This window comes from Pristiophorus japonicus, chromosome 2 (genome assembly GCF_044704955.1).
Source record: "Pristiophorus japonicus isolate sPriJap1 chromosome 2, sPriJap1.hap1, whole genome shotgun sequence".
Classification (NCBI taxonomy): Eukaryota; Metazoa; Chordata; class Chondrichthyes; family Pristiophoridae; genus Pristiophorus; species Pristiophorus japonicus.
The window spans coordinates 357,073,635-357,100,705 of NC_091978.1; the positions used below are offsets into that span (position 1 = coordinate 357,073,635).

Sequence of the window (27,071 nt, forward strand, 5' to 3'; positions counted from 1 at the left end):
ATATCCAGGCCCCTCAAAATTTTATACATCTCAATGAGATCTCCCCTCAGTCTTCTCTGTTCCAAGGAGAACAAACCTATCCAGCCGATCCAGTCTGTCCTCATAACCAAGATTCTCCATTCCAGGCAGCATCCTAATAAATCTCCTCGCCAGTGCAAACACGTTCTTCCTATAATATGGTGACCAGAACAGCACACAGTATTCCAGCTGTGGCCTAACCAATGTATTATACAATTTAAATCACAATCTCCCTGCTCCTGTATTCTATGCCTCGGCCAATAAAGGCAAGCATTCGGTATGTCTTCTGAACCACCTTATCCACCTGGCCTGCTACTTTCAGGGATCTGTGGACAAGTACTCCAAGGTCCCTTTCTTCATCTACACTTCTAAGTGGCCTACCATTTAATGTGTATACCCTTAGCCCTAGGTATTAAGGGATATGAGGCAAAGTTGGGTATATGGAGTTAGGTCGCAGATCATTGAATGGCGGAACAGGTTCGATGGGCTGAACGGCTTAACACCTGTTTCTATGTGGTCATTATCACATTGCTGTTTGTGGGAGCTTGCTGTGCACAAATTAGCTGCCGCGTTCCCCACATTACAATAGTGGCTATAGTTGTTGATGCTAGTTCACTGGATATATTCAAGAGGGAGTTAAATATGGCTTTTACAGTTAAGGGGATCAAGGGGTATGGAGAGAAAGCAGGAAAGGGGTACTGAAGGAAAGATCAGCCATGATCTTATTGAATGGCGGTGCAGGCTCGAAGGGGCGAATGACCTACTCCTGCACCTATTTTTCTATGTTTCTACTCCAAAAGCCATTGAAAGCGCTTTGATGACGTCCCGAAGTCATGACAGGCGCCGTGCAAAAGTTCTTTGTTAACCAAAGGGTAAAACCCTATCCAATTTGGTTGCTGTTTTGGTTAATTTCCTCCATCTTTCTTGAGGACATTAAATAATTCCTGTCCAGCTGCTGTGGACTGAATGTGAGATAGAGAGATGCACCCTGGGAGTTGTAGTGCGCCCATGCGGCGGGCGGGACTACAATACCCAGAGGGTGCCGCGGCACGCACTGGACACGTGACAGAAAGCGCGGTGACGCATCTTCCGCCCCGCCCCCGCAGTTCATCGGCCGTGCAGCCCGGGGCGCCTCGCAAACAGTCCGAGAAGGGAAAGCTCGTAGCTGGTGTTTCATTTGCAGGTGAGCGCGCTTTCAACAAACGTATCGTTCGACGCATAATGTTTTAATAAGCAGCTGGGCGGCGCACAGCCCCGGGGTTTGTGGACCCCATCCCCTGCCTTTTATTTTTTTTTCATTTAGCCGTCCGTATAAATTTCCTGATCTAAACATCAAACACTCAGCCGGAGAAAATGCTCCAAATCGTATGTGTTTTTTTTTTAAATACATGCAACGGAACTGTGCGGGAAGAATTAACCCCAGCCCGGGTACACGCACGCACCAAAAAATAATTTTCCCCCAAAGCAGGCAGATCAGCGGAAGGCCCAAGCTGAGAGAGCGGGTTTGGGGAGTGGGGGTCCTCGGGCGTTGCGCAGCAGGGCCTGTGACGTCAATGCGGGGCAGCGCTATAAATAGGGCGGGGTGCGGACGGCAGCGGGTCAGTGAGAGCCGCCGCCGCCCGAGGAGGAGGAGGAACAGCAATAGTGAGAGCAGGAGCCGAGCGCTGCCAGGCAACGCGCGCGGGACACCGGCGGGGGGGCGGGGCGGGGGGCAGGCAGGGTGCCCGAGCCAAGCGACGTCACAATCGGGGAAACGCCAGCACGCTCGTAACCGTGGCAACGCCGCTCGCCGCCGGGGTTCCATCTCTCCATCCGCCTGAGCTGGGCTGAACTGAGCTGCCGCGCATGCTCACAAATGCAGCATTTTGCAGTGTGTAAGCCCTCCTGGGTCTCGCCGTGTGTGTGTGTGTGTGTAGCAGCCAGCCGTGCGGCTGGGTGTGACTTCCTTGCGGCCCTGCAAGTGTATTCTCTGCCCCAGAGAGCTGTGGAGGCTGGGTCATTGAATATATTCAAAGGTGAAGATAGACAGATTTTTGAGCGATAAAGAATTATGGGGAGCGGGCAGGGAAGTGGAACTGAGTCCATGATCAGATCAGCCATGACCTTATTGAATGGTGGAGCAGGCTCGAGGGGCCAAATGGCCGCCTCCTGCTCCTATTTCTTATGCAGCCAGGCTAGTGTGTATTTAATTATGTGCCCCCCCCCCCCTTCTCCCAGAGCTGCTCCCAACTGGCTGCTAATCTAATTTGAGGTTATTTTTAAATTTGCGGAATGTTGTTGATGCCAGTTCATCAGATATATTCAAGAGGGAGTTAGATGTGGCCCTTATGGCTAAAGGGATCAAGGGGTATGGAGAGAAAGCAGGAATGGGGTACTGAGGTGAATGATCAGCCATGATCTTATTGAATGGTGGTGCAGGCTTGAAGGGCCAAATGGCCTGCTCCTGCATTTATTTTCTATGTGTGTTCTATGATGGGTTTTGGGGCTCTGCAGTGTTTGGCTGCCTGTCAGCCAGCAGTTGATGTTGGGCCTTATTTTTTTTGCTGCAAGATGTTGTTTTGTCAATGGGAGATGCAGTGCTGGGTGAAGAGTAATTCTCCCAATTGGAAGCTGATCCTGCTCACTTCCTGGTTAAGAATGGAGGACGATCCTTAATCCTTGTGATCCCTCTGTTGCTGTGTGCGCGTGGCTGTCTGTCCCACTCTCTCCCTGTCTCCTCCCCCAGGCCTGGCTACATCAAGTGAGTTCAACTGATCAGAAGTCCTGTTTTTTTTTAATTCGAAAATTTACAGGGGTATCCTGTTTGTTTAGGCTATGAGGATGTGCATCTTTTGAGTATTTCTGTCTGGATTTTTGCTTTAATTATGTTTTGGTCTTTGCTCCCTTAAGCATCTGTGTTTTAAAAAAAAATCTAGTGTGTGGAAGAATGCCGTTGGGTACTTAATGACAAAAGACACGGTTGGGTGGGGTGTAGAGAAATGAGAACTGAAAGCACAGGTTTAGAAATAAATAGTGAGGTGGAGTTAAGAACATAAGAAATAGGATCAGGAGTAGGCCATATGGCCCCTCAAACCTGTTCCGCCATTCAATAAGATCATGGCTGATCTGATCTTAGCCGCAACTCCCCTATCCTGCCTGTTCCCCATTACCCTTGAATCCCCTGTAGTTCAAGAACCTGTCGAGCTCAGCCTTGAATGCATTCAATGACTCGGCCTCCACAGATCTCTGGAGTAGAGAATTCTAAAGATTCACAACCCTCAAAGTTCATGGCTATAAAAGACTGAAGGATCAGCCACTACTGGTAGAGCAGGGGACTAGGGATGAGGCAAAGATGGAAGGTGTTAAGTACTGTTGGATAATGCTTGCCCGGACGGACGGTGAGGATGAGTGGTAATGGGATTGTACAGGTTATTGCACAAGAGGACATGGGTGTGGATCTTTGAACTAATTAGAGTTTGTGGGAGTGGTGATGTGGGCACACTTTAATATTTACAATGTATTTTTTCCCCTTGCCTTTCTAGAAAATGCCAGCCATTAAGCTGCAAAGCTCTGACGGAGAGATCTTTGAGGTTGATGTAGAAATAGCAAAACAATCTATTACAATCAAAACCATGTTGGAAGGTATAGTCAAAGACTGGCTCTGAGATAACACAACTGTTTTTTAAAACTCTCTCCTTTTCTGCTTCTCCTCACCTGCGGGGGTTAATGCCTAGCTTTGACTGCTCATAATGTTGGCCTTTGGGTGAAGATCTGAATCGGATGCTCGGGTAATCATTATCACATGTTGCAAAATATTTCATGCATCACTGACCTAAATGAAGGATTGATTCTTTTCATTCACCTGGTTGTGAGCAGTACAGTTGCAGTTTGGAACACTAATGTAATTTGGGTGCTTTTGGTAATTATTGGAAAGATTCAAGGCTTTGGATTCATTCAGTTGTGGGGGTAGGGATTCAACTTTGGGGTTCCAAATAGGCTCTAATGGACCCCCCACCCCTCAGGTTCTCATTTCCATTGACTTCAAGATGTATAACAGGCAGCTGATCTGCCTCTGCACGCTTTGCACCTCTGCCCAAGTTGATTTTCACCCCTCTGCTCTCCCCTCACCCCATCCCCCCTCCCAACCCTCCCCTCTCCCCCAACAAGTTATCACAACAGCTAATGCAAATGTTTTCTACACTGATTTTTTTTCCTTCCCAACCAAAGTACCAAGGGTGCTGAATTCAGATTTTTTTGGGGGGGGTATTTTAACCTATGCAAGGTCAATACTATTTTACTAGTAATCTGAGTTTAAAATGTTGTACATCTAAAAGCAAAGTACCACCTCTGGTTAGGAATTGGATATATTTTTGTTTACACTTTTGTTTGACAATTTGACTAAATGCTAGCCTTTCTATTGCACTGTGTATGCTATGTGCGGATAGAAGGCGCTCCCTGCTGCTGACACAATGGTGAATGCAGCAGGGGATTAACTCGCTGCAGTGCCATTGCGGGATACTATTGATAGATGTGGCAGAGATCCAGCACTAATAATGTAACTGTGCAGTAAATAAGCTGGCAACGACCCGACTAATCTTGCAGTCAGAATCTTTTTTTTAAAGATCCAAAAGTAATATGAGAGTCGGGTTATAATTAATGACTTTCTGAATTTAAAGTAACAATTGTGTATTTGTTTTCATGGGGTGTTGATCCCTCTGGAAGGGTACAATTAAAATTTTCTGGGCATGACTAGCGTATCTGGGCTTTCCTCCCTCCAAATTAGCTGATGGTGAGGATTAATCATGGCTCTACCGTGGGTTGATGGGGTTTAATAATGGTTCTATCTATAGGTGGACGGGAATTTCTGCTTTCCCTGCGCACACTTCATGGCTCCTCGAGCTAGATAGCAAAATATTTTACACTGGTTGATAACTGAACCCAGGGGTAATCGCAAAGCAGTCACTTTAATGGGACGGGAGAGAATTGATGACGCATCTCGGTGTGATAACTTAACCTGGAGAAATTAGACATGAAATTGTCGAGTCACGTACAATAAAATTCTACTTTGGCCAGAACTGTAACCAATGTTCCCTGTGAGCTACGCTTTGTTCGACATGGCCTGTTTCTTTAGTTTGCGGTCCCTTTAAATTTCAACGCGTGCATGGTATTTGCAGTGGAGAAGCTGATGGGTGGCCTGTGCGAGACCTTTCTCCTGACAGCACGGCCGCTCAGAGGGAACATTGATGGTAACTCGTGTATTTTTATTTTGCATCAAAATGAGAGTAATGATCCTGAGTTTGTCGTTTGCTTCGTCCTTGTTTTTTAAAAACACACAGATCTTGGTATGGATGATGAAGGTGACGATGATCCTGTGCCACTACCAAATGTGAATGCTGCTATTCTGAAAAAGGTACTGCGGCAAAAATGTTTTCTGTACTGATCTCTCCTCTCCCGAGGGTAATGATTCTCTGCTCGGGTGCTCAGCTGGTCACGGCCTCACCGGAGAGTCAGGATGTGGTGGGTTCACGCCCCGCTCCAGAGACTTGAGCACATAATCTAAACTGACACTTCAGGTGCTGTCTTTCGGATGATTGTTAAACTCTCCGTCTGGATTATGTTAAAATCTCCGTCTGCCCGCTCAGCCATTTTTTTTTAAAAGCCAAATTTTAAATCCCATGGCACTTTTCGAAGAAGAGCATGAAAATTCTTCCTGGTGTCCTGGCCAATATTTATCCCCCCAAATACCATCATTAAAACCTTTTAATCACATTGCTGTTTGTGACACCTGGCTGCCACGTTTCCTACATTAGAACAGTGAGTACATTTCAAAAAGTACTTTATTGGCTGCAAAGCACTTTGAGACGTCATGAGGTAGTGACAGGCGTTATATAAATGCAAGCCTTTTAGATGAAGCCTATTACTGCAGTTGAAGTGCTTACCTAATTTTGTGGAGGGGAATACAGGCAACTCTCGATTATCCGGGTCCCTTGGGGATTGGGCTATTCCGGGTAAGCGATTTTTCCGTTAAGGTGGGTCTACATTTTAAAGTTAAAACTTTAATGAATCAATACAAACATTAACAAAAGATGGACATTACCAGCATGCATGTACAGGTTCTGTGCCTGGAACCCGGTGCCGGCTCTGCCCCTGTTCCCAACATCAGCGGCGGCCGCGAGAGACACACACCAGCAAAGCAAGGGCAGAGGAGGGTGATTTTTACGGTGAGAATGTGTGAGTGTGAGAGAGAGAGAATGAGCAAATACAAAGGAGCACAGTGTTTGGAAGGCGATTTTTTTTTTTCCAAATTATTTGGAGCTGTCTTTTCACTTGTTAGCAACAGAATTTTAAATCCTGTTACAGCGGTTTCCTGTTGGATCCGTGTACGGATAATCGAGAGTTGCCTGTATATGAATTGTGCAGTGCATTGGGGATGAACTGTCATTTTCCCCTATGACGTCGGCCTGAATTCAGCCCAGATTGTTGGGAGGATAATTCTTCCTGTACTAACTATTTGCTTCTGTTCAATAAGTGTGGACACTTTGAACCTGTGAGGCACAGGCACGGCTGTGTACAACTGACTAGCTTGAAGGTTGTGTTTGTGCACTAGGTGATCCAGTGGTGCACACATCACCGGGATGACCCTCCCCCACCAGAGGATGATGAAAATAAAGAGAAAAGAACCGATGACATACCAGTATGGGATCAAGAGTTTCTGAAAGTCGACCAGGGGACACTCTTTGAATTAATACTGGTTAGTATGCGCGGAGGATTTTTGGACTTTTTGTAAACTATCGGCCCAGCTTTGTTTTGTCCAATTGAGTTATGTTGTCATTGGTTGATGTTGCACAAGTGACTGTACCGCCAAAGCACTTCATGAAGCTCTGGTATACCCCGAAATGCAAATATAGTTTTGGAGAGCTACCTCCTATTTAAAAATTGAGCCAAGTTCACTATCTGAAATAGTACTTGAGGCCTAGCATGTTGACCAATGGTTTAAAATCTTGGACAGCACAGCATTTAACTACAGTACCGTGCTGTGAGGTGGCAGAATAGATTTGCTAGCAGAGAGTACTAGAGAGGGTACAGAGGAGATTTACAAGGATGTTGCCAGGACTGGAGAATTTTAGCTACCAGGCGAGTTTGATAGGCTGGGTTTGTTTTCTTTGGAATAGAGGAAGCTGAGGGGAGACCTTATTGAGGCGTGTAAAATTATGAGGGGCCTAGATAGACTGGATAGGAAGGATCTATTTACCTTAGCAGAGAGGTCAACAACCAGGGGACATGGATTTAAAGTAATTGGTAGGAGGTTTAGAGGGGATTTGAGGTGAAAATTATTTTCCCAGAGGGTGGTGGGGGTCTGGAACTCACTGCCTTAAAGGGTGGTAGAGGCAGAAACCCTCACCACATTTAAAGGGTATTTGAATTGCCGTAACCTACAGGGCTACGGACCAAGAGCTGGAAAGTGGGATTAGGCTGGATAGCTTTGTCGGCCGTCGCGGACACGATGGGCCAAAGTGGCCTCCTTCCATGCTGTAAATTTCTATGGTTCTATGTAGATGCTTATTGAGCAACGAGGCTGGCACAGGAATTGAATTTTGTGCAGTTACTGGGTAGGTTGAAGGTGCTCAAAACAATATTTGAGGGTACGGTAGCATAGTGGTTGTTACTGGACTGGTAATCCAGAGGCCTGGACTAATGATCCAGAGACGTGAATTCAAATCTCACCACGGCAGCTGAGGAATTCAAACGTAGTTGATAAAAAGCTAGTATCCGTAATGGTAACCATTGTAGTAAAGACTCATCTGGTTCACTAATGTCCTTTATGGAAGTTAACCTGCTTTTCTATATCTGGTATCATCATCATAGGCAGTCCCTCGGAGCCGAGCATGACTTGCTTCCACATTAAAAATGAGTTCTCAGATGATAAATCCGATGCGGGAACTATAGTCTTTTGTCGCGGGTTGGACAGACAGTAGTTGAAAGGACGTTGGTTGAAGTGCTTGGGTTGTCATGTGCTCCTTCCGCCGTTTGTGCTTGGTCTCCGCTTGCTCCCAGCAAAGATACTCGAGGTGTTTGGCGACTTCCCGATGATTCTTTTCCACTTTGAGCGAACTTGCGCCAAGGATTTCCAGGTGTCGGTGGGAATGTTGAACTTCAAGGAGGTCTTGAGGGTGTCCTTGAAGCGTTTCCTCTGCCCACTTGGGGCTCGTTTGCCGTGTCGGAGCTCCAAGTGGAGCGCTTGCTTTGGGAGTCTCGTATCGGGCATGCAGACGATATGGCCCGTCCATCGGAGCTGATCGAGCGTTGTCAATGCTTCGATGCTGAGGATGTTGGCCTGGGTGAGAACACTGACATTGGTGTGCCTATCCTGCCAATGGATTTGCAGAATCTTCCAGGGGCAGCGTTGATGATACTTCTCCAGTGCTTTGATGTGCCTGCTGTATATAGTCCGTGTCTTATATACCTGGTATGACCCACATGTGACTCCAGACCCACAGCCCCATCTGAACGGCCTAGCAAGCCAGTCAAGAAGGGTTGGGCAATTATTGCTGGCCAGTCCACATCCCAGGAACACATTTAAAAATAAAAAGATGCTGTATTGCAGGATGTTAAACGCATTTTAGACGACTGTATATGGCTACTACGGACAGGGCAACTACACACTCCTTAAAGCCGTCACTGGCTCCTGCATCAACATGTCTGTCGACGTGTTGTCTTCTCGGGAAGCTAGTGTGTTTTCGTAGCATGGTTGTACCCAAGCTTACCTCTCAGTATATTGAAAGCAAAGAATAAATCTTAGGGTGAGGAGCAAGGGCTTTAATGTTTGTGTTTCTCTTGGGTTTTAACAGGCGCTTTTTTTTAAATAGGCTGCAAACTACCTAGACATAAAGGGGCTTCTAGATGTAACTTGCAAAACGGTGGCAAACATGATTAAAGGAAAAACTCCCGAAGAAATTCGCAAAACTTTCAACATCAAGAATGATTTTACTGAGGAAGAGGAAGCACAGGTACAGCTGGCTTATCTTTTCTAAAGGGTTTGCAAGAAGTCCCAAAATAGCTCATAATTTGTTCTCTGCTTGAGTTGTCTTGTTTTGAACGACCACACATTTAAGGTGGTATCTCGAGTAGAAGGAAAGAGGCAACTTTTTTTCCCTCTCCTTCCCCTCGAGAGATTTATATATTATATAGGATTGTGGTACAATGGTTTAAAATACTTGGCCATGGTTGGAATCCAGCCAAGACTGGGATGCAAGAGTCCTTCGTTCAACCTCCCTGAATCACGTCGGTACGCGTCCATGGCGCAAAGCTGACTATATAAACTTTTCATATGACCAGTATTCCACAGGTGTGGACATAGTGTCAGTCGTGGCTGAGTGCGTTGCACCCTCACTTCTGCATCAGAAGGTTGTGGGTTCACGTCCCACTCCAGGCTGACAGCACAGCATTCTGTCGGAGGTGCCGTCTTTCAGATGAAATGTTAAAAACAGGCCCTGTCTGCCCCCCTCAGGTGGCACTATTTTGAAGAACAGGGGGGGGGGTTATAACCCCAGTGCCCTGGCCAATATTTATCCCTCAATCAACGTAACAAAAACAGATTATCACATTGCTGTTTGTGGGAGCTTGCTGTGCGCAAATTGGCTGCCACGTTTCCCACATTACAACAGTGACTACACTTCAAAAGTACTTCATTGGCCATAAAGCGGATTGAGACATGAAAGGCGCTACATAAATGTACATATTTCTTTTAACCAAACTATATTTGACCCTGCCAGAGCAAGCCCCACTCTGGGCATTTGGTCCTGTTTGATTGCACAGTGTACACACTCTATTTTTATAATGTTTAATGTCATGAATGCCCACATCATGACCCTTGATCTGTCAATTTTCATCTATCTACATTTTGTTCCTCATTTTTCAAAGTGTTTGTCTTAACAAAATTATTCCCCAAATTAAATTTTCTGCCAATCACATTTGAACAACAGTATTCTTCATTCTTGAGCTGGTCTTGACGGCTCCTTGCCCACACTATATGTACATGCGTCCTACAAATACTCAAATTGCCTTTAAGTTTGGCTGTAACAACCCCCATTGTCTGCAAGCAGCACAGACGAAGCAGTCTGGGCTCCTGAATGAGTGCACCAAGGAACATGCTCATAACCAGCCTTGTCCCTGAAATGCACAAGTTGGTTTCTACTTTTTCAGCAATGCTGCAGCCCAGGACAGAAACTGAGGAGAGAAAAAATTAAAACTTGCATTTATATAGCACCTTTCACGACTACCGGACGTCTCAAAGCGCTTTACAGCCAATGAAGTAATTTTGGAGTGTAGTCTCTGCTTTAATGTGGGAAACATGACAGCCAACCTGCACACAGCAAACTTCCATAAATAGCAATGTGATAATGACCAGAATCTGTGTTTTTATGTTGATTGAGGGATAAATATTATGGCTGGCGTTGACACCAATGGCCTCCTGCCGAGCTGTAAATTTCTATGATTCTATTGGCCAGGACACCGGGGATAACTCCCCCTGCTCTTCTTTGGAATAGTGCCATGGGATCTTTTACGTCCACCTGAGAGAGCAGGCAGGGCCTCGGTTTAACGTCTCATCCGAAAGACAACACCTCTGACATTGCAGCATTCCCTCAGCACTGCACTGGAGAGACTGGGTGAAGGAACAACCTTCTGAGGGAGGATCAGAAAAGATATTGAGGGGGTGTTTTGGGTGGAGGCTAATTGTATTTCTCTCTCTCTCCTTCAGGTACGAAAGGAGAATCAGTGGTGTGAAGAGAAGTGATCGAGCAGGAAACACGTGTGCAACTCAATGGAAAATCTGTGCTTGCACCAAATGTATCAGATCACTAATAGCCTGTGATACTTTGAAATATAGTGACAAGATAACCATGCATAAACAGTTGTAACTAGTATTAATTTTGAGCTTAGAGCTTGCTCCATGAAATCTATTCCTTTTTAGCGAGTTGAGCAGTAACTCTCGTGTATTTATTACTTCATATCTGAAGCTGCTTCATTGATCAGTGGCATGAAAGTTGTGTAAAGAGCTCCAACTGGCAGTATGACGGCAATTATGATTTGAAATTCTTTTTTTTTAGTATTTTCATTTGTAATTAAAGTTTACTTTTTTTATTGCGGTTTTCTGTTGGGTTTAAAAAAAAAACACATTACTCTTTGTCTTTAAAATGGTCCCGAGTTCATCTTTGTAATTGAATACACAGCATCATGGTCACTGGTGTATAGACTTTTACTTTACAGCGCCAGCTAATATCACAGCTCATAAAAACTCAACAGAATGCAGAATACCCTCAAGATTGGTGGATGCTTCAAGATCTATTCCTGCTACCTCAAAATTGAGCTGGGTTCCATTTTTGTCCAAAATGTATTACAGCCGTAGTTGGTATAGAAACGTCCTACAAGGATAAACAAAGAAATATGAGCAAGCCATATAGCCCCTTGAGCCTGCTCTGCCATTCAATAAGATAATGGCTGATCTGATCTTGGCCTCAACTCCACTATCCTGCCTGTTCCCCATAACCCTTGACTCCCCTATAGTTCAAGAATCTGTCTATCTCAGCCTTGAATATATTCAATGACTCAGCTTCCACAGCTCTCGGGGGTAGAGAAGTCCAAAGGTTCACGACCTTCGAAGAAAAATTTCCTCATTTCTGGTGACCCTTTATTCTGAAACTGTGACCCTTAGTAAAGGCAGTATGAGGGTAGTACTGGTTTAAATAAAAGACCTGTGCTGAAAGCATTGCTAGTGAGGTGGTGTGGGTTCTGTTGGGAATCAGATTAGTGCATTGTATCTTGTACCGAAGCTCTAAAAGACCCCAGATCCATACTCTGAATAAGAACATAAGATACGGCCCCTCGAACCTACTCGTGGCTGATCTTCGATCTCAACTCCACCTTCCCGCCCAGCGTACTGCCGTTACAATTTTAATTCTTTAAATTTCTGCCTAATCTAGAGGTATCCAGCTTAAGATGTGTTCCATGATCGTGTGGAGTCAGTTTGTTTGTTTTATGGGCAATGTCCTTTGATAAATTAGCGTTTCTTGCTGAATAACATTGTGGCGTTGTTTTGGAAATGGATCAGTGCCTAAAAGTGGCTTTTGCTACTCAATTACTGTAGCATTTGCCATCGCTAACGTGTTTCCATTAGATTGGAAAGCATGTAGCAAAATACTGGTTATAATGAGATACACTAATTAGGGAGAATGGCTCGAGCAGAAAAGGCTATGAGCTAGACTTTCCATTGATTCCAATATCGCCCATTTAAAAAAAAAAAATCGCTAGTTTTGCTTTTTTTAATTTGGGCGTTGGCCGTAGCGATGTGAAATGGGTGTTAGCGATTTATTCCGTCATGCAAGGCGACCATAGCAATGGCCATTCTGTGCATTTTTTCAGGTGATTAACTTTTCCTGCAATTTGGGAGGTCACATGCACAGAACAATTGAAATAGAGAGTCAAGTATTGAAAGCTGTTTTGGTGATTGAGGACCTGTTTATTGAGGGGAATAATTTAAAAATAAATGGAATACGTCGAGGAGGCTGTGTTAAGTGATTTTGGAGAGGTGAAGGGAGGTGGCAGGTGGTGTGCCAAGTGTTTTTTGGAAGAGGCAAATGCTGCCCTAGTCCACGAGGTGGAAACTTGTTGGGCCAATTGACCCAGGGTGGTCATGGAAACCCCCCCCCAAGGTGTATCAGAGAATTTGGGCGGAGATCGCCAAAGTCTTCTCATTGGCGGCACACTATGTCCGTGAGCTGAACAAGTGCTGTAAGCGCTGGAATGACCTTGTTGGTTCCGGAAGAGTAAGTTTTAAATTTATAATTGTAATGATGCAATGACTCTCTAACTCAAATATAGATCTGCTGGATTGTAATTAAGCTGATAATCTTGGTGTCATGTGTTAGTAACGGGACGATCCCGATGGAAAGTCTAGCGCTGTCTAGAATGTATTTGGGAGTTTTCAGGAACTGGGTTTTACAACAGATGCAAAGAAAAGGCCATGCTAGATTTAGTAATAAGTAAGAAACCAGAATTAGTTAATCTGGCGGTAAGGGAACATCTTTGGAATAGTGACCATAATATGATTGTGTTTGAAAGGAAGAAGGGAGTCACAAACCAGAGATTCACATTTAAGTATGACGTTCTTTGAAGGGACGAGAATAAATTGAAATGAAATGGACTACAGTTAATGGGTACAGACAAATGGTGGGAAGTATTTAAATAAGTATTTGATGCAATACAAAATCAGTATATATCCCTAAAAGGTTTTTATAGATAGGGTGCTAAAGGGGAATGTGGGTCTATGAAAGAGAGATGCAGGTGAGACTATAATGGACAATGTACATCTGCTGGCTTGAAGCAGATTTAGCAATCGTTTTTAGCTGCTTGAATCCACAGGACTCCATTACTGCTAGTTACACTTGCTGAGTTCACTCCAGTTGTCTTGTGTCAAGGCAGTGACATTGCTGTAGGCCACTGTTATGTAGATAGTATATTGACCTACCTTTAAAGAATGAGGAAGCTAGATTGCTTAAGATTCTTGCACCTTTTCTTCACTATTAAAATTAATTATTCTACAATAGATGAAGTGCTACTTTATAGGCTTATCTCTTGTCATGTGAACATCATAGTGCTTTGAAGTATGTAAACCATGTCATGTATCTACCTCTCCGATCACATTGGTAGAAATATTTTTTCAATATTGCTCATAAAACAGGTACAATTCGGGTTGGCTTTTGTTTCTGGGCTATGACCAGATAAAGGAATAGTATTGACATAGTCTACCTAATAGGATAAAGCCACTTAGCGATGGCGGCACTTAAAAATGTTAACAAAATCCATATATTTATTCATAAACCATTAAGGCTTTTTAAACAGCTATAGCTACTACTTGTAAGGCAAGGAGACATTTGGGTTCAAAGAGCGACAGCGTTGCATATAACAAGTCTCCAATCTACATTCATGGTGGCAGATGCTAAAGTAATTTCCAGAGCAGAAAAAGCTTTGTTATAATGGTTATCTGATAAACCCTAAGTGGAATTACAGCCACATAGAAGAAAAGGTTATAAATGTGCAAGGATAACTGGAGCATCAAACCTTTCAGCGTTATATTGAACAAATACTTCCACTTAACACTTCATGTTTTTAAAGTGAGTAGTTTCCATTATGCCAATAAGTACGACTAATGAACCTTTGCAAAAGGCAATAGTCTTAAATTTACTAACCTAACACCCGATTTGTAAGGGCTTATCTATCGTCAACACTTACCCACGTTTGAAGTTCATGATAGAAAAGGTGATGAAAGGAAAAGATATGAAAACAAATTAGGGGGAAAAAAGCAGGAACCGGATCATAATGAGCGAGTTGATTCTCCAAAGATAGGTTGGAGTAGAGTAATGCTTAGACAGGAGGGGTTTTTAAACGATGTGTCCAGGACTGCTCTCTAGATCAGCGTGTCTTTAGTCCAACTAGGCAAGTGGTGATGTGGGATTTACGTCTAGGAATTCAAGTGGAGTCAGTAAATAAGGACAGGGGAACAACTGGAGGAAACAGCCACTTTAGAACCATTAGATTGGATGTAAAAATTGGAAGAGAAAGTCAAAAATAAGGATATTTCACTGATAAAAGCTAATTTTAATGAGATAAAAAATAAACTAGCCCTGAGAATCCAGAAAGAAAACTTGGCAAATGAGGTAGTAGACAAACAGTGGGAGATGTTTGAAGAGATGATTAAGGACATTCCCCACAGAAACTAAGGTGGTGCAGCAAAAGCTGGATGCCTAGAAGAGTTAATGATGAAACTTAAAAAAATGATAATTAGGGCTAACAATGCAAATGAAATCAAACTGGAAAATACAGAGGTCGCAAAAAAGACGGGTAGGTAACAAGGGGAAAAAATGTTGAATAACTATTTTAAAAAAATATAGGACTGAGTAGAAATTAAAAGAAATCTTTGGAAGACTCTGATAATGGAGATAAGAAAAAACAAATACTTTGCAAAAAAGGAATAAATTAAGTAATCATTGCCCAGTCAGGTTGATATCGGTAGTGAACAGGTCATAATTCTGGATAAAATTAATACCTAGAAAGCACGGATATGTAAAAGGCAACTCACGTCTGCCAAATGAGTTAGACGAAAAAATATTATATTCAGAGGATGGCCTAGCCTTTGGGCCTCCATTCACCAAGATACTCCATTTGTTGATTTTCTAAATTCTTAACTTCACCGTTGATGTCTTTGCCCCTGGCAAATCTTTACTCTCCTGTCCCAGTTACATTACCACACTCCATTTTTGCTCCCTCAAGTCTAAGGGAATAGCAGGCAGATCTGGTTTAGCCATTTGTTGCCAGATCTGGCTGGATCACATTAGCCTAATCAGGACTGATTCTTTCCAGCTAAGACCACTCACTACTTTAGGTTTATCCTGAAGGGCGAAGATAACTCACCGTTTCTCCACTACCAAACCTATCCCTGTTATTCTCACCTTCAACAACAAAGAAGCTCATTGACTTCTTTGACACTTAAGGCCAAGATTTTGCCTACTGAGGCGGGCGACGTCCATTGTGCGTTCCCAGCTCGCTGCTTGCTCCATCCCGTTCTGTACAAGTGATTTTACTGTGGTAGGGCTTGTTAAACAAGCCCTGCGAGGGTCCTGGCCAATTAAAAGGAAGTGGATCTGATAATGTCATTTGATGATGCGTCATCAGCCGGTTTCCTTTAAAGGGACTGTCAACATTGATTTTGACAATTGTGCTATCGGTGTTTTACAGCATTGAGGTTCTGCAAACATTGCTGAGCACTGCACAGAGGCTGCACCCAGGCATATGGAGGGAGTCACAGCACACAGGGAGATTCTCTTCACTTCCAATGGGTGGAAGAGACTGCCGCAGGAGACCAAAAACAGCCTACATCCACCTCAATAATATCAACTGCCTATTGAAACCCTTGCCACCTTCAGAATCAACTATATCAATGTTCTACTGGCCAGCCTCCCAACCTTCATGCTCTGTAAACTAGCTCATCCAAAACTCTGCTACCCATATCCTACCCTGCACAAACTCCCACTCACCCATCATCAGTCTTCGCTGACCTGCATCGGCTCCTGGTTCCACAATTTAATATTTGTATCCTTGCATTTAAATCCCTTCATGGCCTCATCTGTCCCTATCTCAGCAACATCCTCCACTCCTCCAAAATTCTGATTCTGGCCATCACTCCCTCCCTCTCCCCACCAGAAAAGAGGTGAATGAAACCTGGTGACCCTCCTTGCTTTCACTAGTGGGCAAATGAGGAACAAGGTGACTGAGATTGAGGATTCTCACTGCGCTAAGGGAGCATCACAACCCAATACATGGAGATCAGTGTTCCTGTTAAGCTATGCAGCCACGCAGCTGTCTGGAGGTCCCGTGCAGGCTGCTTGCTGACCTTATAAGGGAAAAACCGCACATGCACAGAAATTTGAATGGCTGTGCAAGCCCCATTAAAAGGACTGCTCACAAAAAAAAATGAGGGAACATTGATGCGAGATACAGGAGGGCCGAATAAGAGATAGCAGTGCCATGGAGCTGGTCACACTCTTGCTGCTCCAGAGGGGTAAGTTAAAGAAATACTTATCGGCAGCCCCTTAAAGACCGCTGCAGAAAATCTTGTTGGAGCTTGCATGGCGTATGCTCCACCTAGTTGTCCGCAGTTTACAGAAGGCTCCTGGAACACGTGCATGATCCTTCTTTGCATGTTTAAATTAGTCCATGACTTGAGGCAGCTGATGGGTTTGGTGTGGACTATGCCACCAGCACAGATTAGGTGCAGGAGCACGTGTCCAGAAATTGGTATATACTGCACCCACTTCACGCCCAAAAACACAAGTTTTTGTCCGCGTAGCCAAATAAATTTTGTTGAATGCGGCCTATGCCAAGATGTCCGATCAGGCCTGCCGTGTAAATTGAGTTTGACACCCTTGGCCTAAGATGATAACAGCCTTTAGTTATGAGGCGATCAGAGAAGCTGGGGCTTTTATTATTGGAAAAAAGATGATTAAAAGATTTGAGCTCAAAATTAAGGACTTTTGATGAGGTAAATCAGGGAAACTTTTTCCACTAGTCAGTGAGTCGGTAATGAGGGGGGATAAATTTAAGGTCATCACCAAAGGAACAAAGGGAGAGGTGGCAAGTATGTTTTATGTGGAGGGTTGTCAGGACACGGAATGCCTGACCAGAAACACTGGTAGAAGAATCCCTAACAGCTTTAAAAAGTGGATATTGCAAATGAAAAATTTAAACAACATTGAAAATAGGTGCAGGAGTAGGCCATTCGGCCCTTCGAGCCTGCACCGCCATTCAATGAGTTCATGGCTGAACATGCAACTTCAGTACCCCATTCCTGCTTTCTCGCCATACCCCTTGATCCCCCGAGTAGTAAGGACTACATCTAACTCCTTTTTGAATATATTTAATGAATTGGCCTCAACTTTCTGTGGTAGAGAATTCCACAGGTTCACCACTCTGGGTGAAGAAGTTTCTCCTCATCTCGGTCCTAAATGGTTTACCCCTTCTCCTTAGACTGTGACCCCTGGTTCTGGACTTCCCCAACATTGGGAACATTCTTCCTGCATCTAACCTGTCTAAACCCGTCAGAATTTTAAACGTTTCTATGAGATCCCCTCACATTCTTCTGAACTCCAGTGAATACAAGCCCAGTTGATCCAGTCTTTCTTCATATGTCAGTCCCGCCATCCCGGGAATCAGTCTGGTGAACCTTTGCTGCACTCCCTCAATAGCAAGAATGTCTTTCCTCAAGTTAGGAGACCAAAACTGTACACAATACTCCAAGTGTGGACTCACCGAGGCCCTGTACAACTGTAGTAACACCTCCCTGCCCCAGTACTCAAATCCCCTCGTTATGAAGGCCAACATGCCATTTGCTTTTTTAACCGCCTGCTGTACCTGCATGCCAACCTTCAATGACTGATGTACCATGACACCCAGGTCTCGTTGCACCTCCCCTTTTACTAATCTGTCACCATTCAGATAATAGTCTGTCTCTGTTTTTACCACCAAAGTGGATAACCTCACATTTATCCACATTATACTTCATCTGCCATGCATTTGCCCACTCACCTAACCTATCCAAGTCACTCTGCAGCCTCATAGCATCCTCCTCGCAGCTCTCACTGCCACCCAACTTAGTGTCATCCGCAAATTTGGAGATACATTTAATCCCCTCGTCTAAATCATTAATGTACAGTGTAAACAGCTGGGGCCCCAGCACAGAACCTTGCGGTACCCCACTAGTCACTGCCTGCCATTCTGAAAAGTACCCATTTACTCCTACTCTTTGCTTTCTGTCTGCCAACCAGTTCTCAATCCACGTCAGCACACTACCCCCAATCCCATGTGCTTTAACTTTGCACATTAATCCCTTGTGTGGGACCTTGTCGAAAGCCTTCTGAAAGTCCAAATACACCACATCAATTGGTTCTCCCTTGTCCACTATTGGAAACATCCTCAAAAAATTCCAGAAGATTTGTCAAGCATGATTTCCCTTTCTCAAATCCATGCTGACTTGGACCTATCATGTCACCTCTTTCCAAATGCGCTGCTATGACATCCTTAATAATTGATTCCATCATTTTACCCACTACCGATGTCAGGCTGACCGGTCTATAATTCCGTTTTCTCTCTCCCTCCTTTTTTAAAAAGTGGGGTTACATTGGCTACCCTCCACTCCATAGGAACTGATCCAGAGTCTATGTAATGTTGGAAAATCTCTGTCAATGCATCCGCTATTTCCAAGGCCACCTCCTCAAGTACTCTGGGATGCAGTCCATCAGGCCCTGGGGATTTATAGGCCTTCAATCCCATCAATTTCCCCAACACAATTTCCCTCAGTTCCTCCTTCTTACTAGACCCTCTGACCCCTTTTATATCCGGAAGGTTGTTTGTGTCCTCCTTAGTGAATAGCGAACCAAAGTACTTGTTCAATTGGTCCGCCATTTCTTTGTTCCCCATTATGACTTCCTCTGATTCTGACTGCAGGGGACCTATGTTTGTCTTTACTAACTTTTTTCTCTTTACATATGATGGGGAACAGTCACCCAAATGGATAGCTCGTTCAGAGAATCAGCACAGGCGAGAGGGTGATGGGCTGTGTAAAGTTCTATTCTGTAAAGATTACGGGTGTGGCATTCTGCTTGATGATGCATACCCACAGGAGGCAGGCCTTGTGCATGCTGTGCCCGCCATACAGTGTCAGTAATTGCTCAGCTCAAGGGATGCCTTGGAAATCAATGCACAAGAAAACTGCTCTCATTGTCCCCAAAATCCCAATGTCCCAGTTACAGTCCACCTGCAACCAAGGACATTGCCTCCAGCCCAAATCGCGGAGACAGGACCATTTATATAAGAACATGAGAAATAGGAACAGCCTAATAGGAACATGAGAAATAGCCTGCTCCGCCATTCAATAAGATAATGGCTGATCTGATCATGGTCTCAGCTCCACTTCCCTGCCTGCTCCCCATAACCCTTTATAGTTTGTCCATTTGTCTTAAATTTATTTAATGTTACAGCTTCCACAGCTCTCTGAGGCAGTGAATTCCACAGATTTACAACCCTTAGAGAAGAAATTTCTCTTCTCAGTTTAAAATGGGCAGCCCCTTATTCTAAGATCATGCCCTCTAGTTCTCATTTCCCCCATCATTGGAACATCCTCCGCATCCACCTTGTCAAGCCCCCTCATAATCATATTCGTTTCGATAAGATCACCTTTCTTCTGAATTCCGATGAGTAGAGGCCCAACCCACTCAACCTTTCCTCATAAGTTAAACCCCTCATCTCCGGAATCAACCTAGTGAACCTTCTCTGAACTGCCTCCAAAGCAAGTATATCCTTTCGTAAATATGGAAACCAAAACTGCACGCAGTATTCCAGGTGTGGCCTCACCAATACCCTGTACAGCTGTAGCAAGACTTCCCTGCTTTTATACACCATCCCCTTTGCAATAAAGGCTAAGATTCCATTGGCCTTCCTGATCACTTGCTGTACCTGCATACAATCCTTTTGTGCACAAGTACCTCCAGGTCAGGGCAGAGGGCTCATACATGTACCGGCGCGATAGAGGTGTCCACCCCGACAGGAGAACTGGAGCCATACCATCTGGTGGCAGAGAGGAAGAACTCGCTACCACATGCAGTAGTTGAGACGAGTAGCATAGATGCATTTAAAGGGAAGCTAGAAAAACACATGGGGGAAGAGAGTGTGTTGATCGGGTTAGATGAAGAAGGGTGGGCAGAGGCTCGTGATGAGCATAAACACCAGTATGGACCTGTTGCGCCAAATGGCTATAAATTCTATGTACTGCTATCATTCTTAGCACACAGTATTGGGTCTGAATCCTAAGTGGAGTAATCGAATGCGTGATCCCAAAGTAGCTGAGCTGCATTAAGACAGAATGTCCGAAAATAACGGATAGAAGACGCCCCCCACCCCCCCGCCCCAATCCACGCAATCTGTCCCAATGCCAGATATGCTTGCAGCAAGACTCGGAAGATGGGTGGAGTGGATGCTAGTTCAGGTTGTGATTTCTCCCGGTTGGCAAGTAACCATTGTTGCATACTTCCTCTCGACAGGGAACTTGGGGAAGTAAGCTGTGTACAGAAGGACCTGAAAGTAAAGTCACCACCACTCACACCGTCCCTGCTGATCACAGGCAGCCGACTAGATCAGGCAAATGGCACTATCCATGTCACTACCGTAGGTATCAATTACAAAGGCGCCGCTTATAACGTATTAAGCACACTGGCTATTTTGTGCAGTGCAGTGCTTATCGATTTATTAGCTCCACTTATTTTAGGCAAAGTCACGCCTTCAATCAGCAGTCTGTACGGAACCATGGGTGGGGGGGGGGGGGGCGCACAATCGTAAAGCTAAGGACTAGTCAGAAGCCTGGGGCATCACGATTACACCCCCCTGCCACCATGTAATCGCCTGGGAGAGGCAAAATAACAGAAAAAACCCAGGGCCAGTCAGCGGAAATAAATCTTTAAGGGCTGCTGTAGTTTAGGGAGAAGGCCCAACACCTCACAGCAACTAGGAATGGGCAGGAAATGACCATGCCAGTGCTATCCGTATCCCAAGAGCAAAAATAAATAAATAATTAATAATCAGACTCTAGTTATCGGAAATTCAGTGCATGCATCTTAGGGCACAGCTTATGTTTGCACTCAGAATACATCAGCTGTCAAATTGGCAAGGCATTTAACAAATCGAATGTACAGGTTTTGATATTGCACTGTCTACCTCAGGTGATATGGATTCTTTAAGCACTTAGCAGTGGTATCGATTGGGCAAGCATTGCTCCATTCTGCTCGCGACACCAACTATCTGCATTTGTAGGGGTGAAAAATAACTAGTCTCAAACAAATTCCAATTTAGTTTTTTACTTCCACGTGTATACAAAACTAGATGATTCACTTCGACTTCTGGCTTTGTGCTTGTGCCTTCAGCACCTTCACGACTATCTTCTGTTCCTCAATCAGGAAGGCACGCTTGATTCTGAAAAGGAACAAAACAAAATACATCAGGCACACCCGCGAGGGCAGCTCAACAGCTGTGCGCCAGAGGGAAGAAAACGCTCGTCTCAGTACCAGACACGTATCCCACGTACTTGCACTGCAGAATCACCGATCAGCAGCAGGGGCTGAAAATCTTGTGGCTCGCTGGCACACTCGGAACATAACTTCAAGGGCCGCACTCGGCTGGTTGCCAGCCTTCTTCCCCCACCCCCCTCCCACCATGGGAGCTTCCGATGGCCTTTGGGGTGGAGCCTACCTACTTACAGGCAGCATGCACACCGCTCCTGATTTGGGATGAGGGGGTCAAAACCACCCCCAGAACCACTCACTGCAGTTTACAGGTTCTGGAGGGAGGGCAGACACTCGAGGCACTAGCAAGCCAATACCAGGGGACATAGATTTAAAGCAAATGGTCGAAAGATTAGCGGGGAGTTGAGCTGTTTTTCCACCGAGGGTGGTGGGGATCTGGAACTCACTGCCTGAAAGAGTGGTAAGAGGGAGAAACCCTCACCATATTTAAAAAGTACTTGGATGTGCACTTAAAAGTGCCGTGACCTACAGGGCTATGGACCAAGAGCTGCAAGGTGGGATTAGGCTAGTTGGCTCTTTTTCGGCCGGCAGACACGATGGACCGAACGGCCTCCTTCTGTGCCGTAAACTTCCACGGTTCTATTCTACGACACACTGCTAGTTGGGCCACCTTTCCCTGACCCCACAACCATTCAAATTTATAGTGACCAGGCCCAAAACAGGGTAGATGCTGAGAGGTTGTTCCCCCTGGCTGGAGAGTCTAGAACTAGGGGCACAGTCTCAGGATAAGGGGTAGGCCTGTTAAGACAGCAATGAAGAGGAACGTCTTCACTCAGAGGGTTGTGAATATTTGGAATTCTCTACCCCAGAGAGGCGTGGATGCGGAGCCTCTGAATATATTTAAGGCTGAGATCAATAGATTTTTGGAGTCACGGGGAATCAAGGGATATGGAGATCGGGCGGGAAGGTGGAGTTGAGGTAGATCAGCCATGATCTTATTGAATGTCGGAGCAGGCTTGAGGGGCTGTGCGGTCTAATCCGGCTCTTATTTCTTATGTTCTCAAAACCTTACATCAGATACCTTAACGCACCAACTGCACACAATGTCTAGTTTGATATCTGCTGCAGCAACTCCGTTGAAACCTTTGACAGTCTTCCCCCGCCCCTCCTCCCATACTGCGTCTTCATGATGACCCCCACAGCCAACAGAAAACCCACCCAGCAGTTTTCCTCTGTAGCTTCAACAGGCTACTTGAAGGCCTGTGCGAGACCTACTTGACCACAGTCAGATTGAACACATACTGGGCGGCAGCCACTCCATATTCAGGGTCTCTTGTTACAGGCAGGAATACTCAATCAAACAAAAGGCATCATGCTGAGGCCAGTTCGTTAGATTTATTCAAAAGGGAGTTAGATGTGGCCCTTATGGCTAAAGGGATCAAGGGGTACAGAGAGAAAGCAGGAATGGGGTACTGAAGTTGCATGATTAGATTGAATGGTGGTGCAGGCTCAAAGGGCCGAATGGCCTACTCCTGCAACTATTTTCTATGTTTCTATTACCTGTCGCGCACACACTTGGCACACATGGATCCACCATAGGCTCTGCTGACGTGCTTCTTGGTCTTTGACAATCTCATTAGGACCTTGGGTCGAACAGCCCGAATCTGCACAAGTTCAAGAGGAATCAGTTAATTATCTATTTTGCGAATGCGAAATGATCATATTCAGCACTAAAGTAATCACACATCCCCATTCGAGTGACTTGAAAATCAGCTCAAATCAACCTGACCGATGCAGGATGCTTCCTATTTGCAAGATATTTGGCCAAAATTCAAAATAGATGCTGCTCCAAACTACATCAATGGGAAACACACTTCAAACAAAGCTCGGAAGCGATGACCCAGCGGGCCAAACAGCACCTTTCATCTTGGTTCAAAGACGAGTCAGCCTGAAGGGGGTGTCCTGTGGCTGCAAGGATCCCATGTGAAATCAGTCTCGATCCAGCTTCTAGTTCGGCTGGGTCTTGCAGCAAAAATAAGTGTCTTTGAATGGAAATTTTACCCAGCCTAATGAGGGCTGCCATAGGAAATGAGAAAGTGCCACATTGGTGCAGTACGGGTGCTCGTGAGGTTAGGACAAGTGGAGAGTGCTCCGGCTTGCCTCTCGCTCTGCTGTATGTGCCCGGGGCATACGTGACTTCGAGACTGGATGCCTGAAATGGAAAGTGCAGCATTGATCTCGCTCACTTAGAGCTTGAAAAAAAAAAATGAACAAATGTATTCAGCTTTAAATAAGAGTTCAATGCTATGACGTATTTGTTCTTCAGATACGAGAGTTACTGGCAAGGCAACGGTTACTGCCCGCTCCGAATGCCCCGAGAACACTAGGCGTCAACCTCGCAGTGTGGGACTGCAGTCACGCGTTACCCCAACCGGGCAAGGACAACAGCTTCCCTTCCTCGAAGGACGTTAGTGAACCAGTTGGGTTTTTACAACAATCTGGCAACTTTTGAGGCAATTCGTTTTGGCCAAAAATATGAACTACCACAATGTACAATTGCAACGCAATTAAAACAAGCAACTACAACTGCCCAGTGATGATCACAGCGCCGTCAAAATCTGTTGAATGTTCTCAACCAAACCACAGGATCTACTAGAAACTTAAAATATTTCTTCAGGCTTTTTCTTGTACTCAACACAATAGGATGCTATGCATACAATCCTTTTGTGTTTCGTGCACAAGTACCTCCAGGTCAGGGCAGAGGGCTCATACATGTACCGGCGCGATAGAGGTGTCCACCCCGACAGGAGAACTGGAGCCATATCATCTGGTGGCAGAGAGGAAGAACGAGTTTTGTGGCCAGTGCCACCATTACTTGATCCCATGTCAGATATAGTTAGTTGCAGAGTAAAGGTCCTTTAACACGGCTACCGTTTTCTAGACTGAAATCTCTGCTCAACTACCCGACTTCAAACTACAGGCTGACCAAGAGGGAAGGACCTAAAGACCCGCAGGCAAAGATTTAATTCGGGATGGCTCGTTACGAGACAGATACCTGTACAGGCGCAGCTATTTAAGAGGAAAATTCGGGCACCTGGATTACTTATAAAAGCCATACTTGAACATGCTATTCACATCTAAATGCTCAGCATTAATTCAAAGCAGCAGTTTTACACACAGCGTGACATTTTAATAAAGAATTGGAAACACGTCAGAAGTCGATGGAATGTTCAACAATTCAACATTATTTAACAAACTCACCGCCACAAACTGCTCTTCCTCTTTGGAATTAAGAAGAATGAAAGGCGATCTCTAAGATTCTGAGAGGGTCTGACAGGATAGATTCTGAGTGGTTGTTCCTCCCGAGTGAAGAGTGTAGAACTAGGGGGCATAGTCTCAGGACAAGAGGCTGGCCATTAAGACAGAGATCTGGAGACATTTCTTCACTGAGGGTTGTGAATCTTTGGAATTCTCTACCTCAAAGGGCTGTGGATGCTGAATTGTTGGGCCCAATTTTCCCCAACCCCTTTTTTCGGCGCACTTACCTTAAATGCGCCGACTCTGCGTGCTGAAAACAGCGCCGAGAAAAAGGGCTCCATCCTGACGCGTCTCCGGTGTCCCAGTGTGGCGTAGCTAATGAAGTGGGGGGGTGGGGGGAGCAACAGGCCAGCGCAGAAAGCACTGCCGGTAGCTGTGCGCATGCGTAATGAAGTCTGCGCGCATGCTCCTGCCCTCCCAGTGTGTCCTGCGGCTGTGAGCAGGACCCAATGCTCGCAGCCCCTATCCCCGGCCGAGTGGCCTCCTGCACCAGCCGGCTGACTTCCTGGGCCGAGGTAGGACTTCAGTTTTATTTTTTTATTTATTGATGGTTGTGCTTGAAAGTTTTGATTGCGGGTTGCGGGGCCGGGGGGGGGGAAAAAGAGAGAGAGAGAGAGAGAGAGAGAGAGAGAGAGAGAAGAAAGAGTGTTTTGATGGGCAGAGGGGGGGTGGGACTTTAAAAATAATTTGATTCTGGCATAAAGGTAGGACTTCTATTTTTTTATTTGTTATTAATTGATTGCTTATTACTTTTTGTGGCTTTTTTAGTGCTTTGTAAGTCTTGGTGCAGGTCCTCAGCTTCCTTGTATTTTTTATTTGTTATTAAATAATTATTTTTGTGCTTTAAATGTACTAACCCACGCTGATTTCATAACTGCCCGCTATGTTTTTCAGAGCTGGCCACATACACTGACCTAAGTCGATGTGGAGTAAGTTTTAGCTGGTCAAAGTAGCATAAATGGCCAAAAACTGCCGTGTCTGGGAACATTCGCTTTTGAAAAAAAAACGGAACTAAAAAAAAAAAATCGTACCTAACTAACTAACTTACTCTGCAGCAAATTTTTGGGGAAAGTGGCATTTTTTTTAAAACTTACGCCAGAAAAAACGTACTCCAAAAAAATTGATACAAGTCATGGCCAAAATTGGGCCCGTTGAATGTATTCAATGCTGAGAGTGGTAGATATTTGGACTATAGGAGAATCAGGTGGGAAAATGGAGTTGAGGTCAAAGATCAGCCGCAATCTTATTGATTAAGAGCAGGCTCGAGGGGCCGCGTGGCCTACTCCTGCTCCCAATTATTATGTTCTTACTCTAAAACTCAATCCAGAAGAATTTGATAGTTGCGGTTAGACAAATCTAATTCACTCAAACAAGCCAGGACCTTGATTGCACTATTTCAACTTTGAACTTGAGTTTCAGTCTCAATTCTATTCACGTTGGTACTGAACTTATTTTTGTCAGCCCATTTCACCAGTGGCATTCCGGACTGATAGCCACCCCTCCAAGTCCTGTTATCACAGAATATATCCTAGTCAGCAATAAAATGCAAACAGTAGGAAACACTATGGAGGTGTTACTGCAAAGATTGCTACTCTTTTTAATCCAGTCCCGTTTCCTTAGACTGCATTGAACTTCTAAACCTGCGACAAAAGGGGAAGGAGTGTTTTCCCCTTTCAATGCATAGACCCATAGAAATTTACAATGCAGTCCATTATGTCGGTGCCACCTCTTTGCTGGAGTAATCCAAAACGATCTCACTCTCCCCCGGTGTCCCTATAGCTTCCTTTGCTTCAGATATTTATCCGATGCACTGGTTTCTGCCTTAACCGTGTGGCAAAGCAATCCACGCTCCATGAAATATTTCTTAACTTCTGTCCCCAGACTGACAATTTGAAATTGATGGCCCTTGTCACCGTCTTCCCAACTAGAGAAACACAATCTTTCTCTATTCACAAACAATAAATGATTAAATTCTCCTTCTGCTGCTCCTGGGGAAATAGTCCCGTCATCTCAAGTCCTTCATCATAATTATAGCCAGGAAGCCCATTACATCTGAAACCTGTGGATACAAATCCATGCTCTTTGGAACAGAGGTGGCAGAGGGAAGACTTAATTGAGGTTTATAAAATTACG

General features: G+C 44.8%; 2 protein-coding genes across 6 annotated transcripts in view; one reads left to right on the top strand and one right to left on the bottom strand.

Annotated features, from left to right (window-relative positions):
• The first annotated feature begins 1,102 nt into the window (after nt 1-1,102).
• On the top strand, nt 1,103-11,139 carry LOC139249841 (S-phase kinase-associated protein 1-like). 3 transcript variants are annotated; one of them, XM_070872564.1, is made up of 6 exons: nt 1,103-1,201; nt 3,540-3,639; nt 5,334-5,407; nt 6,605-6,748; nt 8,865-9,005; nt 10,757-11,139. In XM_070872564.1, the coding sequence occupies exons 2-6, from the start codon at nt 3,543-3,545 to the stop codon at nt 10,790-10,792; spliced, it is 492 nt and encodes a 163-aa protein (XP_070728665.1). In that variant the 5' UTR covers nt 1,103-1,201; nt 3,540-3,542; the 3' UTR covers nt 10,793-11,139. The 3 variants fall into 3 exon arrangements, with proteins under 3 accessions (XP_070728665.1, XP_070728666.1, XP_070728667.1); XM_070872565.1 differs by lacking the exon at nt 1,103-1,201 and adding an exon at nt 1,596-1,662; XM_070872566.1 differs by lacking the exon at nt 1,103-1,201 and adding an exon at nt 1,874-1,892.
• A 10,300-nt stretch (nt 11,140-21,439) lies between these two features.
• The window catches only part of rpl34 (ribosomal protein L34), a 55,630-nt gene continuing 49,998 nt past the window's right edge, over nt 21,440-27,071 (bottom strand). For all 3 annotated transcript variants that reach the window (XM_070872568.1, XM_070872569.1, XM_070872567.1), the window contains exons 4-5: nt 23,181-23,284; nt 21,440-21,570 (exon numbers count right to left, since the gene is read on the bottom strand). In XM_070872568.1, coding sequence (XP_070728669.1) covers nt 21,486-21,570; nt 23,181-23,284 — 189 coding nt within the window. In that variant the 3' untranslated portion in view covers nt 21,440-21,485. The remainder of the gene's footprint in view (nt 21,571-23,180; nt 23,285-27,071) is intronic.

Excerpts from the sequence above, each read along its gene's own strand:
- LOC139249841 (XM_070872564.1), top strand. The coding sequence starts at position 3,543 with ATGCCAGCCATTAAGCTGCAAAGCTCTGACGGAGAGATCTTTGAGGTT. Across the intron at positions 5,408-6,604 it reads ATGCTGCTATTCTGAAAAAG|GTGATCCAGTGGTGCACACA; the intron begins GTACTGCGGCAA and ends TTTGTGCACTAG. Across the intron at positions 6,749-8,864 it reads CACTCTTTGAATTAATACTG|GCTGCAAACTACCTAGACAT; the intron begins GTTAGTATGCGC and ends TTTTTTAAATAG.